At 36.5% G+C, this 21,660-nt stretch overlaps 2 protein-coding genes across 4 annotated transcripts in view; one reads left to right on the forward strand and one right to left on the reverse strand.

Moving 5' to 3' along the window:
* The window catches only part of HS2ST1 (heparan sulfate 2-O-sulfotransferase 1), a 194,473-nt gene extending 174,441 nt beyond the window's left edge, over positions 1-20,032 (reverse strand). Inside the window, exon 1 of one of the 2 annotated variants that reach the window (XM_082410622.1) lies at positions 19,419-20,032. In XM_082410622.1, coding sequence (XP_082266748.1) covers positions 19,419-19,542 — 124 coding nt within the window. In that variant the 5' untranslated portion in view covers positions 19,543-20,032. The remainder of the gene's footprint in view (positions 1-19,418) is intronic. The other variant, XM_082410623.1, reaches the window with a different exon arrangement.
* Positions 20,033-20,426: 394 nt separating this feature from the next.
* Positions 20,427-21,660, forward strand: part of SELENOF (selenoprotein F) — a 38,034-nt gene continuing 36,800 nt past the window's right edge. For both annotated transcript variants that reach the window (XM_082410842.1, XM_082410843.1), the window contains exon 1: positions 20,427-20,581. In XM_082410842.1, the coding sequence (XP_082266968.1) occupies positions 20,498-20,581 (84 nt within the window). In that variant the 5' untranslated portion in view covers positions 20,427-20,497. The remainder of the gene's footprint in view (positions 20,582-21,660) is intronic.

Below are 21,660 nucleotides of genomic sequence, written 5' to 3' on the forward strand. Positions count from 1 at the left end.
GCTCAGATTTGAAAGGAATATATAGGCACAAGATATAAGAAAACGCAATGTGACAAGGACAAATACAAGAGTGACAAAGAATTAAGAAAACTGTTAAAGACTGCAACTATAAATTAAAAATTAACCCTTTTCCCACAAATAACAGCTAAAAAATGTCAGAGAAGGAAGCATTCCTACACTGGGAAGGAAGCTAAGTAAAACGTCCTTCATGGATCCTTTCAAATAAAAGATACTATTATTTTATGATTCATTCACTCAAAGTCACAGTAAAACCTTGACATCATCTAAAGTCATCAGAAATAAGAAAGAATGCATACTAAACTTAAACCGCAGAGGAATTAACTTTTAATGTTCCTCAAAAAGGTAACTATACACTGTTCTTCATAATTAAGTATAAAATAATTTCAGTGGACTACCACACTTAATTCTACACCCATCTAACTAAAAACATTTTGACATATTTAGATACTCAATATTGGCTATACCTCCCAACAAATACCTGTGGAATGAAGAAAGGGAGGGAGAGAAGAGCAGGCTTAAGTACTTCCATCCTTTAAAAAACAAACATATATTTTTGACATCTACTTAAACACTAAAATATCAGTTTGTAAAAAGTGTTTAATCTGAGTTCTAGAAAACTTAATTTATTCAATTCTCTGCCACTTCCATAGAATAAACGCATGCCCTAGAATCAAATTCATCTGAGTACCTTAATATTCATCTTTTCTACTGCTATAGGGGTTAATGTGAAAGAATGGTTAAATGCAAAATGAATACAAAATTTAAATACTTGGGTTTGAGTCCCCTCCTAAACTATGTGACCTTAAGCAAGTAAACTATTTAACCTAAGCCAATTACTACTCATCTGTAAACAAGGAAATGTTGACACCTGTCTTAGGAAATTGTGAGGATAAAATGCGATGATTCATTTAAGGTGATTAGAATTCCTGAAACATGGTAAAAGCACTCATTACCTATCAATGATTAATTTTAATGCCAGATATTAGTGAAATCAATATTATACATTTGTAGCTAATATTCCTTAAAGGTAAAGCCCAAGGAAAATTATGTAAAAATCAAGCACAAAATAAGTAAAATTTAGAAACCCTGCCAATGCAAGATGGCATGCTATAGAAAGAAACAAAAATAACATTATTAGCAAATGAGAAGATTACATTCCTAAGAATGAAAGCAACTGAAAAACCTTTAGAATTTAAAATCTATTTAAAAAGCAGCTTCCTGAAAATTAATAACATTCTCACTCTCCAGCAAAGAGAAGGAAAAGAGAAAAAAAAAAAGAAAAGGGAGGTGGGGGTGGGGATGGGAAGAAGTGTGTAGTGGACGGCCATTCCAATAATATCAGAGAGAGATTTTTTTTTTAAAGAATGCATGTAAAAATTGATGAAATCCAAGTAAAGTCTATAGTTAATAGTATACCAATGTCAATTTCCTGGCTTCGATAATTGTACTATAGTTTTATAAGATGTTATCACTGGAGGAAGCTAGGTACAAGGTACACAAGAACTCTGTACTATATTTGTGCAACTTCCATTAGAGTCTAAAATTATTTCAAAATAAAAAGATTTTTTAAATGCAGAAAATACATCTCACGAGAAACTTGTGTGACTGAGACAAAGTAAATTATAAACTTCCAAAATGTAAAGGAAGACCTGAATAAACAAAGAGAAATATGCTTCCAGATGGGGAAGTCCAAACATAACACTATCATTCTAATCATATTACTAATCTTAAGCAGTTCTATTTATAATATTAATGTTTTTTTCTTTTATTTAACAAAACAATTCTGAGGTTCAACTAGAATAATAAATAGACATGTAAAGCAAAGAATCATGTAGGAAGGATTAACCATACCAGGCACTAAAGAATATAAGCTGTTAAGAACTGAAAGTAGTATAACCCTAGCAAGAATTATTAGACAAAGCAGTGAAACAGGATGGCCCACAAGCATACCTTATTCCCTATATCCTCACAAAACTAAATTCCAAATGGACTGAAAAATAAAAGCCAAAAAATAAAAGAATAAAATTACATGACAATTTATAAAATATCATTAAGGGTTTCTGGTCTGACATGTAAAGTGCTTACAAGTCATTACTACCATTCTCACAACAAGAAAAAAGCTGAAAAAACTGAAAATCAACAACTCTTCTTAGATCCATCAGAGAATTGAGGTCCAAGGCAAACTGCTGCCCTAAAACTGGAGAGACAGAGAATCACAGCTTACAGGGAGCAGAAACCCACAGTTTGGGGCCAATATCCTTAGGAACACTTAAACTATAATTGACAACTTGCTGAAAGTTCAGTGTGAACTAGCTTGAGAGCTAAAAACTCAGGGAATGGGCACTGTTTCCTGAGTTTTATCTCCAGGTGCACCAACAGGTTCCATTATGAAGATCTGAGAAAAATCCCCTCATACTTTTAGCAGAGGGGGGAATAACTATTTTAAAAATAGCCCAGCACTCTCTCTGTTCTCCATAACAAAGTCCTGCCCTCAAAGGAAATTTTTTACCGAAGACTAACCAACCTGGGGGAAGGAAAATACCTAATTTCCTCTCTAGCCTTCCTGACTCACCTAAATGTTTGAGGAGGACAGGAGCGCTAAGAACTACTCAGGAAAGTCACAGCCAAGAAACAGAGGCTCACTAAAAGGCTGAGACCTAATCATAGGATTATAGAATGCTTCCTCTCCTCCACACCTCATCTACCATCAATAAAGCTCCTATATAGGGGCTTCCCTGGTGGCGCAGTGGTTGAGAATCTGCCTGCTAATGCAGGGGACACGGGTTCGAGCCCTGGTCTGGGAGGATCCCACATGCCGCGGAGCAGCTGGGCCCGTGAGCCACAGCTACTGAGCCTGCGCGTCTGGAGCCTGTGCTCCGCAACAGGAGAGGCCGCGATAGTGAGAGGTCCGCGCACCGCGATGAAGAGTGGCCCCCGCTTGCCGCAACTGGAGAAAGCCCTCGCACAGAAACGAAGACCCAACACAGCCAAAAATAAATATAAAAAAATAAATAAATAAAATAAGACCTGGTGCAACCAAATAAATAAATAAATAAATATTAAAAAAAAAAAAAAAAAAAAAAAAAAAAAAAAAAGCTCCTATATAAGAGAGTATAGCGGGAAGAACTACAAGCCTCAGGAATTACTAAGGAAGCCCAAAGACAACAAGCACAAAAGAGGAAATTTTAGCCTCTGACACCACAGTTACAGCAAACAATAAACTCCTAGCCAGTTAACATAAAACCTCACACTAAAAGCCTATCTACCTCTGTTCCTTTCAGTCAATACACTATGTCAGGCTATCAACAAAAAAATTATAAGGCATGCTAAAATGCAAAAAAACACAGTCTGAAGATACAAAGTAAGGATCAGAACCAGACTCAGATTTGACAGAGACTTTTAGAATTCCCACACTGAGAATTTAATAACTATGCTTAATTAATGCTAAGAACTTTAATGGAAAAAGTGGACATCATGCAAAAACTGGTAGATAATGCAAGCAATGTAAGCAGAGACATGAAAGCCCTATGAAAGAGTCAAAAGGAAATGACAAAAATCAATAACACTGTAACAGAAATGAAGAATGCTTCTGATCAGTTCATCAATAGGCTGACACAGCTGAGAAAAGAATCAGTAAGCTTGAAGATACGTCAATAGAAACCTCCCAAACAGAAAAGCAAAGAGGAAAAAAAAATCAAAACCACAGAACAGAATGTCCAAGAACTGTGGGACAACTACAAAAGGTGTAACTATGCATAATGGGAATATCAGAAGAAGAGAAAAAACAGAAAAAATATTTGAAGTACTAAGGGCTGAGAATTTTCCAAAATAAATGATAGACATTAAACCACAGATCCATGAAGCTCAGAGACCATGAAGCAGGATAAATACCAAAAAAAAAAAAAAAAAAAACACCCTACACTTAGGCATATCATATTCAAACTGCAGAAAATCAAATACAGAGAAAATCTTAAAAGAAGCCAGAGGAAAAAACACCTTACCTAAGAAGAACAACATTGAGCATTACACCAGTGTCCTCTTCAGAAGTCATGCAAGCAAGAACAGACTGAAGTGAAATATTGAGAGTCTTGAAAGGGAAAAAACAAACAAACAAAACAAAAATAATACCAAACTAGAATTCTGTATCCAGCAAAATCATCCTTCAAAGGTAAAGGACAAATCAAGATTTTTCTCAGAGAAACATAAATTGAGAGAATTTGTCACCAGTAGACCTGCCCTGCAAGAAATGTTAAAACTTCTTCAGAGAGACAGAAAATGATGTATGTCAGAAACCAGATTTACATAAAGAAAGGAAGAGCCCTACAGAAAGAATAAATTAAGGTAAAATACCATTACCACATACTTAGAGAAGATTTTATACACACACACACACACACACACACACACACACTTATTTATTTATTTAATCTTCACTTAAGACATATAACCAAAGGCAAAAAACCTAAAGGATAAATGATTTTGACTATATCAAAATCAAAATCTATTGCATACATAAAAATACCATGAACCAAATTAAAAAGCCAACTACTATCTAAGGAAACTTATGAAAATAGTCTTAATACATTTTTTTTTAAACAAAGCATCCACAGTTTGGAAAGGGGGAGAATAAAGGATCAATTACTTTGAATATAAAATAAATGGGTATATTACATTAACCGTGTGAAATTTTATGTACTATACCAGGGACAACCAGAGGAATGTTTAAAAAAAAAAAAAAGGCAAAAGCTCTCCTCAAAACTATCTTTAATTTAAGCTTTGGCAATTTCATATTAGCCTTTAATATTAATCTAACAGCACTTATTTTGAATCATATATGAATACTGTAGCTTAGAAATGTCAAATCAATCCATATTTTTCTTATATTAATCAGCCATAAACTACTTTATCAGATTTTCTTAAAAACCATCAAAGAAAAAGATTACTTACATATCATAAATTCTTTTTCAAATTACAAATTTGAAATTACAAATTACATGATCTTAAATTCTCTGTCAAAATGTAATTAATAATCAATATATAAAGTTCTACCTTGACGGGTTTCACAACGAAAACAACCTTAAATCACAATCAGCGCCTCCAGTATCCCAGTAAGAACAGCATCATCACAAATCATTTATGCTACAATATCCCAGACTCAATTCTTATAATTAGTTTCCTGATCTTCTCAAACTATCCTTGTTATTACTAAATTAATAAGACTTTCCCACTTTTATTCTGTGACCAAAATGCAAGTATGGAATATGCTTTCCCTGGCTCCTTAAATAAAAAGGCAGCAGATATGCTATTACTCCAAAGTTTACCTCAGAGTCTGAAGTAAGGATTATATTTCATTGTTGTTGAAAAGACAATCTATAGAAAACTTTCTGGTATTTTAATACCTCAATGTCCAAAAGAAAATGGGCTAAAAAACCTAAAATGGCAGTTAATATTTACACAAATACTTCTTTTCCTACTTCAATCTGCCTTCTTCTCTCTTTCTATATTACATGTACATCTGTAAATCTCCTAAACAATTTTTCAGGACAAGATAAATGAATAATAAATGTGGGGGAAAAAAAGACAGTAACTTCATATGAGGATAGGGGAAGATTAGGTGAAATGCAAAAAGTTTACAGAGTTCTTCAATTCTATCATCTTCAATTCTGGATTGGCAAACTCACTAAGAAATAAATTAAGAAAAGTCTTAAATGTGCAGCTAAAATGTAAGTAAATAGAGCTCCCAACAAATTCAGCATCTTGGTCAAAATGTTTTCACTGCTAATTAGGAAAATTAAAAGTTTTATGTTTCATAAACATAAAAGTTACTATAATATGCAAATCAAATCACTGCTTATTCATGAAATTGTGTATAGCAATTTTATGTTAAACCTTTAGCATGGCTGACCAGTACTTAAGAATAACGTTCTAATGCCAGAAAAAACAAATAGCAATAATATATGATGAAAGAGGTGCTCACACCACAGTTTATTTCTCAAAGCCTCTATCACTCTGGCCTACCAAATTTTCTGATTGCAGAATGGCAAATTGTTGACCTGAGTTAAAAAAAAAAAAACCTTTGAAGCTCTGTATAAGCCAAGAATTCTGGTCTTTGGGATTCTTATGATCCCAGCAATTAATATAAAAGTACAACCTACTGTATTCTATATCTGAGTGAAAAAATAAGAAAAAGTTGAAATTCCTAAATTAAAACTAAGGATACAAAGCATGTTTTCCCTCTACTTGAGAATATGACAATGAATCACTGTCGGAAAACTGACAATAAAGGAACTACCACGTAAAACTTTTTCCATAGTGGAGAAACAGGCTTTTTTCCTTCACTAATTTGACCATCATTAATGCTTTTTTTAAAAAAGTACTTAGAATCTAAGGAGTTATTTTATACATATATGCACATACACACACACACTGAAATTCCTTTCGCAATCCAAATTTAATCTGCCTTTTTTAAAAAAATGTATCCTCAAATGGCCAAGCTGGCAAGGACTAGTAGGAAGAGGGAAGAAAGTTTGGTCATGTTAAAAGGCCAGGGCTGGACCTTCCCTGGTGGCACAGTGGTTAAGAATCCGCCTGCCAATGCAGGAGACACAGGTTCGATCCCTGGTCCGGGAAGATCCCACGTGCCACGGAGCAAATAAATCCACGTGCCACAACTATGGAAGCCCACGCGCCTACAGCCCGTGCTCCGCAACAAGAGAAGTCACCCCAATGAGAAGCCGGCGCACCGCAACGAAGAGTAGCCCCCACTCGCCACAGCTATAGAAAGTCCGCGTGCAGCAAAGAAGACCCAACGCAGCCAAAAACTTAAAAAATAAAAGGCCAGGGCTATTCTATAATTTACATGAAAGTAAATAGATGTCTATCTTTAAGAGCAAATAATAATATGAATTCACAGTGATTATTACTCCTTCCTAAGAGAGGAAAGAAATTAATAGCTAATCTGAATGTCAAATCTATAACTCATGCAACATCGTCATTTGATTTATCTGAACACTTACCAGACAACTGTGATCCTATGAGGTAGGGCACTGCAGAAAGCCTACAGCAGGAAGAACTGTAAAGTCTAAACTACGTTAAACCAAAAGACAACAATATCAAAGAGAAAGCAGGTGTACTATTATCACTATTAACAACAACTTAAAATTGTAGTTTTTATACTTTACAAACATTTTCACATTCTTTATACCATTTGAAGATTATGTGATCTTCCCAGTAACTGTGGACAACAGAATAAGCATCCTTCATATTAAGTAAGTTACAAATTTATAAAATACCTAAAATATGCCAAGTACACAATTAGTATTCAACAACTGTTGGTTATTACTGCCTGTTACAGTAGAAGGTTTAGAGGCCATGATGGCTTGCCATTGGTGGGAAAGGCAGAAAACCATTTAAGAAACATGGGTCCAAGGGCAGAGTAGGGGAAGATTCTAAACAAGTAAAAAAAAGGGAAGTCAAAGTGGTCATGAGGAAGACTAGATTATAACTAGTCACAGGCTTAATTAGTCACAGAGTTCCAACCAAGCGCAAAAGCAAAAAAGGCACATAATGACATCTCATTGATCAGACATTCCTAGAGAGGCTCATCCCAAGTCAAACAGAAACTATCATCACTAACTATACCCAGGTTCAGAAGCAAAAAGTCATACATACCCCTAATTTTCCTCGTATTTTGAGACACTAAAATAGCATCACAAGTTTGCTTTTTTTCTTTGTTTTAACCTTCAAAACATGAAGGGAAGATATTTATAGTCTAGAGGACAAAAATGAATGGTTTTTATTCTATCCTCTTCAACAAAATGAAGAAGCTGTCTATTAAAACATACCTTAAGATCATGTCAAGTCAGTCTTTCTAATCAGCTCTTCTATGCAGGAAGCAACAGAGCTAAGTTGGTTTTCTGCCAGATGTATAACACACTGGGAACATGTAACACTTTATTAAAGAGATGGGTGCATTTTGTTAAAAAGCAATAGAACTATGGTGAAGTAAAAAACGCTGGCAACTGAAAGCAGCTTTCTAACATCCAAATACAAAATAATCATAAATTTCTCAGTCATATTTGATCAAGAATCTTAGTGCCAAATCTGATTGCTGAACTAGTTTCAGTTTGACATGGACAAAGCTGAAATAACTAACAAATGCAAGGCTGAAGGAGGATTTTATTGATTTTATTTAAATCCAACAACTCAATTTGCTCAAAGCTCCAATATTCCTCCAAATATTCAAAATATACTTCTTATCACTAAATTCTTAAGATATTGTCCTTTTCTATCATACCTTAGAAATGTAAAGAACCATAAACAGCCCTAATTAATCACCAAGCTCTTTGAAAAAAAGAGCAATATGGAGCAATATGGAGAATTTACAACTCTCTTTATTGAAGACCAAATAAAAAGTCATTTTTTGCAGTAGGATTTTAGTTATAATGTTTATGCTGTGCAGCTAGTTTTTTTTTTAAACTTTATATATTTTTTAAGTTACTATTAACTAAAATAAAAGTATACTGTAACAAGTCATTATTTTGAAAGCACAACAGTAACAGAGAACTCAAAACAGAATTCATTGTTTAAAGACAGCTATGGAGAGCTGGATACCAACACCTACTGACTTATTTATCAGGAAAAAAATCAACTAGATTGATCAGGCCATTTCCCATACTGTTTTGCTTCAAAGCATAAAGGGAATATATACCAGGAGCATGTTATCAATGAACCAATAACATCTCTAAATTATATTCATTAATCAACTCAAGCATAATTTATGATTAGAAATAAATATGCCAAGAGCTAGTCTGTACCTGCATAACCCCTTAGCCTCATTCCATAACCATACTGAGCAAAATTTTAAGGTATTTTCCAACTCAGACACCATCTAATGAATCTCTAAATTCATTTTTGTGTGCTTTACTGTACAAATCACTTATTTTTAGCTATGTCACAAACTTAGGAATAAATAATAGAAACATGTAAGGTGATATGTGATAAGGTGACAATGGATGATTCCTAAATTCTACTGGAATTTAGCAAAATGGGCATTTCTTTCCCTCTAAATCCAGTTTTAAATTCTTATATAAGTACCAAATAAATTTGCAATTTTTCAAACCACTATCTCCCAAAAGGAGAATCCAACAATTTCAATTAAAAATGGTTGTCCCTGACACTTTATAGTACCAATAGGGATTCAGTACAACATAACTATCTTTAGCAAGAATTATATCATGCAAAGTTGAAGATCCGGTAACTATAATAAAATTGTTCACCTTAAGGTAAACTAGGTACGCTTTCTGTTGATGCAACATAATGATCACAACTACTACTGGTACCAACATCCCTTATGATTTCCTTCTCTACTACTTTGCTTGCAATAGGGGTATTACAAAAGGAATACAGGAAAGAAGAGGACTACGCATCCACCTATCCCAGCAAGGATGTGATCAATTAGCTCAAGAACCATACTGACAGGAAAAGCAGAAACCTCTTCTAGAGCCAGAGACTTCATTGCCCAGTTTGAAAGAGCCTCCACTTGGCTCAGCTGCATCTAAAGGGATGAAATAAGAACTGGTTTCTTGAAGTTAGAGTAAAATTGGTAACAGGCAAAAGAATTAACTAAAGTCCTCTTGAAACTTCAATGGGGAAGGAAGGAGATACAGCTATTGTGGGTAAGACTTGCCTCTAACTTTGAGTAAACAATTTACTAAGGGCCTGTGTGCAACACCATGCTAGAAATTATAAGGAAATAGAGAAGGATAAAACATTATTTTGCCCCTTAGTTTATAATATTATAGTTGTCAATCGTAATTCAAATTATCCAACTTCACTACTTTCCCCTAAGTCAACCTAGGGACACACAATCAAAGATAACTAGGCCACCTGGCTTCCATTTCCAGCCAAGATGGAGCAACAGGGGATTTATCCTCCCACCTGAAACAATTGAAAAAGAACAGATAAAATATATAACAACAATTTTCAGGCACTGAACTTTAGACAGGAAATCAGTACAGGATGGTGATCCTTAAGAGAGAGAAAAGAAATGAGGTGAGTCATATGACTGTTTGAAGACAGTTTCCAGGCTGCAGCACAGAGAGGGGGAACTCAGAGCCCAACAGTCTCCCTAACTTAAGGAGCCAGAATTGGGAGTTCAGGGAGGCCAAGGTAGCTGGCGTTTGCTGGGCAGAGTAATAAAGAAGACAAAGCTGCAAAAAGAGAATTTTCAGCAGAGTACCAATCAGTGCATATGTGTGAAGAAACTGAGGTCACCCAAAAGGGGCAGGTGGAAAAATTCCTGGGATTCACTCAACCACCATTCCCACTAGCCAGGGTGGGGAAACCTTGTAATACACAGGGCACTGGGTAGAGTACTCTGAAACAAACTGCAAGGGTACTGCCTCAGTAGTGGGGCAAAATTAATCATAGACTAAAGGTTATCCTCATCCCATCTAACAAACTTAAAAGCAAACCTAGAAGGATCCAACTGTCTCAAGGTAAGTTGAATGTGTCCCAAAACAAAGCCTAAGAATATGTTTAGGAATCTGAAAATATTCAGCACCAAAAAGGGTACAATTCATAATGTCTGGCATCAAATTAAAACTTACCAGGTATGTAAAAAAAGCAGGAAAATGTGATCCATAATAAAGAAAAAAATAAATCAATAGAAAGCAATCCCAAAATGACACAGATAACAGAATTAGTAGACAAGAACATCAAAAGAGTCATTATAACAATATTCCATTTGTTCAACAAAATAAAGTAAAAGCATGTTAAGGAGAGAAACAGAAGTCTTTTTTTGTTTCTGTTTTTGTTTTTTAAGATCCAAAATGAACTTCTAGAAATGGAAAAGAAATGCCTAAGATGAAAAATACACTGAATGGAATTAAAAGCAGATTACATACCACAGAAGAAAGTATTGGTGAATTGAAGGCATAGCAGTAAAAAACTATTTAAAACAGTACAAAAAGAAAAAAGACTGGGAAAAATCAATAAAACATCACTGAACTGTTATGACAGCTAATGTAGCCAATATACGCGTGATCTGAGTTCCTGAAGAAGAGAAAAGGTACATAAAAACTATATGAAGTAATAATGTCCAAAGCTTTCCAAATTTAATGAAAACTATAAACCCACAAATCCAAGAAGCTCAACAAACCCCAGGCACAAAAAAGTGAAGAAACTACAGCAAGTCCCATTATAATTACTTAAAACCTAGTGAAAATCTTAAAGGCAAAGGGAAAAAAGGCATTATGTACAGCCTAACAAAGGTAAGAACAATGGCAGTCTTCTCATCACATAATGCAGGCCAAAAGACAAGGGAGCAACATCTTTAAAGTACTGAAAGAAAAAATGTCAACCTAGAATTCTATATCCAACAAAAATTTCTTACAAACAGTAAGACAAAGACTTTTTTAGACATACAAAAGTGAAAAGAATTCATCACCAAGTAGATTTTCAGTACAAGTAATTTTAAAAGATATCCTTCAGGATGAAGGAAAAGAGTACCAGATGGAAATCTGCATCTCCACAAAGAAATGAAAAGCATTGGGAATGATACATGTATGAGTAAATATAAAATACTATAAAATTTGTTTAATCTTTTTAAAAGATAACTGATTGCTTGAAACAAAAATAATAACAATGTATCATAGGACTTATATGTACAAGTAAAATATATAACAATAGTGAAAAACCAGAAGAGAGAAAATAGAAGTACAATGACTAAGGTTCTTATACTATACCTTAAGTAGTATAATGTATACCATAAATCCTAAAGTAACCATTAAAAAAACACAACAAACAGCACTGCTAATAGGTCATCAAATGAGATGAAATAGAATCAAAATCCTCAGTTAATTCTAAAGAAGGCAGAAAAACAGAAAAAGGGGAACAGATGGAACAAAAAGAAAACAAACAGTAACTCAGACTCAAACCACATCAATAATTATATTAAAAGTAAATGCTCTAAACACCCTCATTTATGAGAGATTGTGAAATTGGATACAAGCTCCAACTACTTGCTGCCTACAATAAATCCACTTTAAATAGATTAATACTAAAAGAATGGGAAAGATACACCACGCTAACACTAATCAAAACTGAAGTGACTATATTAATAACAGACCAAGTAGGTTTCAAGCAAAGAATATTACCAAGGACAAAGACCGTCATCTCATAATGAAAAAGGGGTTAATTAATCAAGAAGACAAGACAGCCCTAAATATTCATACAGCTAATCACAGTACTTCAAAAAAACATGAAGCAAAAAGTAACAGAACTCTAAGGAGAAATAGACAAACCCACAATCATAACCAGAGACTTCAAAACCCCTCTCTCTATAACTGATGGAACAAGTAGGTAGAAAGAAAATCAAGGATACAGAAGACTGGAACAACTCGACCTGACAGTTACAGCATACTCTACCCTGTAACAACAGAATATACATTTTTCATGTTCACACAGAACATTAATCAAGACAGTTTATATTCTGAGTCACAAAACAAGTCTAAATAAATTTTAAGATTTATTCAAAAGGATTCAAAAAATTCAAATGTATGCCCTCACCTTCCATAGGACAGAGCTGCAACTAAGTCACTGCCAGCCAAAAAACCCATTTCCCAGCCTCCCCCCTTGCATATATTGATAGATGGTAACTAGTCCTCATCAAGAGACTGAGGGTAAAAGAAGTCAAAGAAGTTGAGAAAGGGGTACGCACCTCCTCACCCTTCTCTTGCCTCTTCCCCAGGCTGACAGCAGAGATCTCCAAAGCCAGAGGGAATGGCATAACTACATGACAGAAAGTACCCAAGACCTTGAATAACTCGTGAAGAGGAAAACCATCCACCAAAATGATCACCTAAAACATCATGGGGAAAAAAAGGGTCATTTATTGTGTTTAGCCAATAAAATTGTGGACTTTGTTTTAAAAGCAGCTAGCATTACTCTAATTCTTAAGGAAGCTTCTAAAGAGTTTTATGCAGAGGAGTGACATGATTTTTTTACATTTTAAAAGGACCACCCGAACTGTTATATTAAGAATAGTCTGTAGTGAGGCAAGTGTGGAATCAAACAGACTAGTTAAGACATGGCAGTAATCCAAGGAAGAGATGATGGTATCTTGAATTAGGGTGATAAGAGTAGAAGTGTTGAGTAGTAGTCATATTCTAGAAATATTTTGAAGATAAAGCTAACAAGATATTTCTGACAGACTAGATGCAGAGCATGAGAAAAAGAAAAGTAAAACCCTAGCAAATGGAAGGATAGAGCTGTTATCAACTGAGATAAAGAAGGTCAGAGATAAAATGAGTTTGAGGGGTGGCGGTGTTGAGGCAGTGTACAGAGATATCAGAAGGTTTGTTTTGGCCATACTGAGTTTGAGAAGTCTATTAATTACTCAAAGAAAATTTCAAGTAGGCAGCTCAGTTACATGAATCTACATGAATCTAATGTTTAGGAAATAGGTCTCAATTAGAAATACATATTTAGAAGCTGTCAGCATATAAGTCACAAACTAAGGAAGAGTAAATAGAGAAGAGTTCCAAGGACTGAGCCCTGGGGTATTCTTATGTTAAGGGGTTGAAGAGAAAAAAAAAGAATCTAACACAGGAGACAGAGAAATGACCAGTGATGGGGAAAGAAAACCAAGAGTATGATATATTGGAAACCAAGTAAAGAAAGTCTACCAAAAAGGAGGAAGTGATCAACTGTGTCAAGTTCTGCTGATTGGTCAAGTAAGACAAAGACCAAAAATTGACTGTAGGATTTAGGGAAGTTACTGGTGATTGTGGTAATCAGCGACAGTGAGAATAGACAATTTTTTAAAGTTTTACTGCTAAAGGAAGCTGAAATATGAAACAGAGGTTGGCTGAGAAAGAGGAGTCAAGAGAAAAATATCATTTTGTTTCTGGTTGGGAGAAATAATAGCATGTTCACATGCTAATGAGAAGAATCCAGCAGAAAGGGAGGAAATGATAACTATAGGAGAATGAGGGAAAACTTCTGGAACCACGTCTCTAAGTAGGTGAGGGAACAGGATCAGGTGCACAAGTGGTCCAACAGGCAGTAAATCTATAATTAACAGGAAGAAAGGCAAAGTACAGAAACGCAGTTACTAGTAGGTGGGCAGATAATTATAAATAATTAGGCTATAGTGAACCATTGATTATAAAGTCCATCTATAAGTACACCCTTCAAAAGTGGTCATTTTGTAGAGCAGTGTTTGAATATTCATTACTATTTCAATTTCACTAAGTGCCAAAATCTCTTAGAAGGCTTAACAGAGTGGTAGAGATATCCTGGGATTACTTTAATTGAGATGAACTGTAGCAGTTGACTACTCCATGGCACTAGATATCCTATCTAGGACTCATAAGTGAGACACCAATTAGCAATTCTAGAATAACTGCATTCCAATTAAACCATAAGTCCTCTAAACAGTGACTACTGTAAGGTATGCAAACGATTTCATAAGTAGAGAAATCTATCGTTCTTGGGAACATTTTACAGGTATGTATGGATTCAGGCACTTGTAAAAACTACCAAATTCCAAACAGCAGTCTCAACCTTGGCCCTGGAGTTAGTTCATTAGTTTAGGAGGGTTTTAAGAACATAGGGATTAACATAATTTTGGCCAATGAAGATGCCTACATATCCATTCTGAGTTACTGTCCTCATTTAAAACATTATGTCCTAATGCATTCATAAATTTATTCAGTTGTGTTATAAGCATATGAACAACAAATATTATTTTAAATGCTTAGGCCATATAGAAAATAAAGTTATCAGGCACATAATTCTTACATTTATATAACAAAGGTTTCACTGACTGTTCCACCAGTCAGCATTAGCAACAATGTGACCTCAAGATTCAGAAAGAACTACTTTATAAAAGCAACCAATTCTGACATGCAGAGTTCTAAGTAACAGCTAAGTAACTAAGTAGTAACCTAAGTGACAGTGTTCATTTTGACTCCATGTTATGGACTGCACCTCATTAGAAAAATTAAGTTTGTATACATTTTAACAAAGTTTTTTCAATATAACCCAGAAAAATTGTTCATAACTAATGTGCTTGTATCCTAAATTTAACTCACAAGTTGCAAGTTGTAATATGTTAATATTAAAAACAAAAAACACACTCACTCCTTTAAATATAAACCATCTACTACAAATCAGTGATTCTTACCATTAAGGAGACTGCATACTCCTTTGCAAATCTGATGAAAGCTATGTATATAATTTCAGGGAATTCATGGATGCCTTGAAGCCTATATATGGGTCCCTAAGATCTAAAGAATCTCTGATTAGTAGAAAAAAATGGAGTCCAAAATTGATCCAAGAACATATGAAAATGTAATATATGACTAAAAGAAAAACTGTAACATACAGTGGGGAAAAAAGATAAATTATTAATATAATATTTGCCATAAGTGGCCATTCACTGAGAGAAATTACAATAAACATATGACTGCTTTAAAGAGCTAAATAAAAAAAATAAAAGTTATAAAATACTAACAAAATATAGAGAATGAACATAATCTTGGTTGGGGGAAGTCTTCTCAAGCAATGTAAGGCAACTACTTGCCTAAATTCATAGATTTGACTGCATAAATTTTTTAACTTCTCTATAAGCAAAATATACCATAAAATCAAGGGACAGATGACAGACCTGGAGAAAAACAGATACAAGACATAAGACAGATAAAAGATTAATACTTCTAATATATTTTTAAAGCCCTAAAAATTGCTAAGATAAACTACTACCCAATTGACAAATGAAAATGAACAAGTAAATGATGTTCAACCTAATTAGAAGTTGAGGATATGTAAATCAATGCAATAACATACCATTTCACAGCTTCAGAGTGGCAAAAATTAAAAGCTGACAGCATCCCATCCAGTGCTTGTATGTGTTGACAGTGCAGATTATTGTAACCCTTGGGAAATAAATTGTTTGGAAAGTAACAGATTTTAAAATCTGTTAAATTATAAAATACATACATCTTTTGTTCCAGTAATCCCTTAATAGGAGAATTTATCCTACTGAAAACAGTACCAACAAATAAGGAGTTAAATAAACTTATATAAGGATGTTTCTTGTAACATTGTTTATAATACCAAGAAAGAAAATGGTAAAAAAAATTTTTTTTAAAGTGGTGGGGGGAGAGATAAACTGAATGTTCATTATTGGCATAATGGCTGGAGAAGTTATGATTCATGTATACTATGGAATAGTATACAGCTATTAGAATGAGTAAGTCAAATTTATATTTATTGACCTGGAAAGATATTCTATGATATTAAATGAAAAAAGCAAGATGCAAAGTAACGTGTATACTGCCCTCCAATATTCGTTGAAAAAAAAAAGATAAAAGAAAACTCTATTATGTGACATTGGTTTTTAGGAATTCCTGTTTACATACTTAATGTCCCAAGTGCTCAATGAATACACCTAAGTTTTGAATACAACTATCGCTCTATTAGAGATCTCACCATCAAAATATTCTGAAACCAAGGTGCATACAAAGTATTATCAGAAAATGCAATCCTTTGGAATCTTCTATAACAGAAAAGATAAACAATGAAAACTTTTAAGAGCAAAATGTTTAACTTTTTCTTTTTTTTTAAGCCATAAATGCAAAGTTTAATAAATTTAACTACACTGTAAGTCAAAATTCTGTGTGACAGATGACACCACCAAAGTTTTTGAAAAGTGATAAATGTGTGTTTAAGTTTTTCTGATGCCAAAACAAAAATGCTTTCAATGTTGTGATTTTACCACTTACAGAAAACCACCACAGAGTTTTTTCTTCCCCTGTAGCAGAAATAAGCTATCTATTTCGGTCCTTTCATTGGGTAATATAATTATGTTCATTACACGGGTATAAACAAGCAACAGACATTACACTAAACTAATTCCTTTGTGTCAGAAATTGAATTTTCTAAGAATGACATTCATTCTTAGCAATAAATGCAATTAAACATTGGTATTACAGTTTAAAAATTCTATTCAAACTGCTACATCTTAGTATAATGTCAATATAAAGTCCCAAGCAGCCTGGTATAATTAAAGGGGAACTTGATTTGGAATCAGACATACCTGGGTTCCAGTCCTGGCTCTGCCACTTACTAGCTATGTGGTCAAGTTATATAACCTCTGAACCTGTTCCCGCATCTGTAAAAATGGCTTTCTATGGTGTTCTTGGAAGATTAAATAAGAATATCAAATATGAAAGTGTCTAGTACAGAGTCTGATTGTCAAAATATGCCTCCTTCTGTGTTCCTTTCCTAAGGAAGATTACTAACTGACAACATCTGTTTTAGTACTGCCTGTTTCATAAGACTTTTTTTTTTAATCAAAAGACTGCTGATACGAGGTTATATATTTTATTTGCCATAATTTTGCATCTCCATTATTAGGTCCTTCTAGTGTTTTGTATCTGAGGCTCCTTTTTGAGAATTATTTAGTTCAATCCATATTAACTGTTTCTAATGGAATATAAAGGTTCCTTGCCTGTAAAAAATCATGAAAAAACACTACTACCTGTGGCTTTCTACATCCTCAGATAACTCTTTTTAAAATCATTAAGGTTGTGCCTACAGAAAACACTTTCAAGCATTATGGAAAAAAATGTTAGGCAACGAAGGAAAATTAAAATTTGAATTATCCCAACCCACTGTAATGTTTCTAAGAAATTCAAAGAGCAACACAACACAGAATAAATACAAATTTTAATTTAATATAACTTTCAACTTTAAGAGGACTCATTTTTTTCTCTGTAAAGCTGGATCATTAATCAGGCCACAATATGACCCTCAAAGCTGCTAAATAGATACAAACAAAAAGAGTATACTGGTCAACCTTCAATATTTAAAGTGAATATTTTTCCATCATACAAGACTCATATTAATAAAATCATAGTAAATAAAGTTGATATCTGTTCGAAACTGTACAGGGCAAGTTCTACCCTAGAGTTGAGGAGTGGAATTATTCCTAGCTCCTCTTCAAATTTATTTGCACTTCAGCTAGATTTATTTGATGCTCTTTAAAATGTCTCCAAGGCTTTTCACAAAGTCTATCAAAACTGCAAATAGTCAGCTACTATTTGTAATATTTCAATTATTTTCTGATACATTTTTCCTAAATATTAATCATCACCCACAGCAGCATCTGTTACTTCTTAGTCTAAATTATAGTGCTGCTGGTATTTTATTATTTGCATTTTGAAAAGTATTTTAAATGATTTTGAGGTGAAAGTGTATGCATAAAAATACTTCACATTACTTTTCCACATTCAAATTACAGCCTCCTGAGCTGATTTTTTTCAGTGCCACGTACGTTTTTAAATCAAAATGTACTGCTGGCATTCTTTTAATACTCCCTCCCCACCCCGAGCTCTTCCCAAATGCCGAAGTTCCCTACTAATCTGAAAGTACCTATTATCTGTGCATTTTCGGGTCTTTCACATCACACTCCAACTTTTCGTACTTCAGACCTCTTCCGTAATTAAAGTAAGCGCTGTTAACGCTTTAAGGTACTTAACCTATGGTAAACTTTTTGCACTCTTCGTTTCATAAACTTAAATCTCACTAAAGCAATTCCCCTTCAACCTTTCCTCCTAAATTCACTACACCAACATTGCCGCGAAGCAACGTACACACACACCCCTATTCTTAAGCTCAAAATAATGGCAGTTTAGCGCCGCTAAAAAAGAATTTAAATGCTTGGATGCCTCGTTTCAGTACCTCACGGAAGCTTTTTAGTTGCTTTCCTGTCCTACCTGGGCACAGCCTATTTCTCCCGTCAGTTGTGCGGTCCCTTGCTGCCCCCAGCACAAGAGTGCAACTCACTACAGTGTATTTCTTTTACTCACCGTCATTCCAGCATCTCCCTCCATTTCTGCGCATCTATCCCTTCGCGAACCTCCCCATCCCCAAAAGATTCCGTAACCAGGTGCCCACATCTCAAATTAGAATACCCCTCGCCTGACACTGCCGAGGCTTTCCGTACGACTTCTAAGAGAACACGCAAGCCTGAGTGTTTCTGTCTCCTCCAACAGTCAGTACCCGCTCCCCAACGAGTTCGCTCTTATCTTGCTCTCTCCCCATGGAATGCCTACTTCAGGGTAACCCTTTGGCTCGGGGAAGCCCAACCTTGCAACCTCCGCCCCGTGACCTCGCGAGCCCAGCATACCACCCAAGCTTAATTCACACCATTCCTGGAGCTTGTGTTCTCGATGCCCCCAGTCCCATCTCTCTTTGCAACCTCTTTCAGCCTCTTGCCGAGGAGCCAGATCTCAGGTTAGACAAACGCCCACTTGCTCGGGTAGCACTGCCTCCCTGGCCCGGCCGCTTCCACACATCACTCAGCCCAGAGTGGCACGGCTCCTCACCTAGCTTCGACCGGGACTCCTCCAGTTTCTGGATCTGGTTCTCCAAGAAGAGCATTGCCACTGCGAAGGCCACCACCGCCAGCAGCTGCAACTTGGGCGGCATCATAATCCTGAGGAGCCCCATGAAACCCGCTGCTCGGGATCAAGACATACCGCGGGGGGCGGGGATCGGGGCCCCGGAGGCAAGGGAGACGCCGGGAGGAGCCCACCGAGCCGGGAGAAAGGCAAGGAGAGCGCGACAGCAAGAGAAGCACCGCAGCGACCCCCCTTCTCGCCTCCCCAGTCCCCCGCCCCCAGGCGCCAGCACCAACGCCGCCGGTGTCCGCTTCTCCTCGGCCCACTCCACGGCCGCCCCTCCAAAAGCCCGCGCAGCAAACACAGCGCGAAGCGGCTGCCGGGCTCTCGCTTCCCTCTACCGCCTCAGTCCCCGAGCCCCGCGCCCGCCTGCCTGCCTGCCTCCCTCTCTTCCTTCCTTCCCTCCCTCCTTTGCTCGCGGTCGCGCGCTCCTCCGCCAACGTTGCGGCTGCGGCTGCGCCGCCCTCGGCCCCGCCCCCTGCCCATCCCCCTCGGCCACCACGCGCACGCATCCACGTACGCTGCTCAGCAACCAGAGGCTCCGCCCACGGCTCCCGTTCGCTTGTGCTTATTGGACCGAAGAACCCCAGCGCTTAGCTCTTGGCTCGTGTCACGGTTGGTTTCCTTTGCCTAAGGTGTCAACCAAAGCGGCATTCGATTGGGTAAACTTGGAGAAGGAGGCAGGCTGAAACTGGCGAAGGCGGGGCTTCTTGGGTGCTTGAGGAAATGTCGTGAATGAAAGGCAAGAGCCCGGGGCAGCACAGATTTGGGGAGTCTAGGAAAATGCCTGATATGGGTTATCGAAAGGACCCAGCGACTTCATATTTATATCAAATGTAAAGGTATTTGTTCACCTTTAAGCTTCCATATACCCTTAGTTAATACCCGTCTCTGCAGAATAAGAGACATGGTGGCAACGGCCTTTAGCAGCCTGTTTTGGATCAGGCTCTGGAGTAGACACCCCGAGCAGAGGGGTCCTCGGGGCAGCCGGAAACCTACGGAAGATGGCACGTATGGCGGTCGGGATGGATGGGTGGCTTTTGCCGGCTTTTGGGCTGCGGCTGCTGCTGGCGACTGTGCTTCAAATGGTGAGTGGAGGTCACCTCCGCTGCAGCCCCAGGGCGAGTGGGAGGGATTGCGCCGAGGAAGACAGAACATTCGGTCCCGTTTGGGAGCCACAGTTCAAAAGGGTGGGAGGATTGGGCTTCCTCAGCGACTGCTGCGGCCAGAGTGCGACGTGGCTTAATTCCTCGTTTGATACTTACCTTTCCCCGTCCCGGGTTTCTAGCGGTTTTTTCTCCTGACTTTAGACTATCTTGAGTACAATTTGTAAGACACACCGTGAACGAAAAAAAAAAGGCACTAAGTTTTGCACAGGAATGAAGATTGTTTTTAAATTGGCAGAAATGCAAGGAACTATCGTTCCTTATGGCAAGGCTCCCAAATCTTAAAGCCTTGAGGTCTTTGGTCCAGGGTACACTTCCTTTTTACTTCTTTCTGTCAGTTGTTTGTGGTCTCTGTACGTCACTTTTAGACAGCCTTTAATCTCTGTTCTGTGGAATTCACATGCTGCTGGGTACACTTCAGTGCCATTTGTGATTTTAAACGACATTGTTGCAATAAAAGGAGCTATTCCATACTAAAGAATAATTTATTTTTGAAATTGATTTTCTGAAATGATAGCCTTCATCTCGTTTAAAATCGGACGGTGTTTAACCAAGTTTTTTTTTATTTCGTTTTTATCCATTAACAGAACAGATGCGTTCTTTATCTTTGAATGGGGAAAGGCTAAATTCTACTTATTTTCCTATTCACTCACAAACAACTTACTGTTTGTTAATTTCTCCTTAGAAGTTTTTAGTCCATGTTTATGTGAATAATAAAACTTTTTAATATACACTATGGTTGGAGTTTTTACAAGTGTCTTTTATCAGCCTAATTTTTCAGGAGTTCTCTGTATTGAGCCTGAGAAGTATTCTCCTAGAGACCTGGTTTAATTAATTTATCCAAGGTTTGGAGAAGTGAGGGTCTATACCGAAGGCACCTACAAACACCTGGGCTTTTCTTTCATCAAGGAGTTTAAAGATCCTGCCTGTTTCCTTTTGTAACCTTACCTAAAAGGTGGATTCTTTACTTCTCTAATTAGCTTTACAGTACTCCATTATTC

The sequence above is a fragment of the Balaenoptera physalus genome, assembly GCF_965194825.1.
Source record: "Balaenoptera physalus genome assembly, chromosome: 1".
Classification (NCBI taxonomy): Eukaryota; Metazoa; Chordata; class Mammalia; order Artiodactyla; family Balaenopteridae; genus Balaenoptera; species Balaenoptera physalus.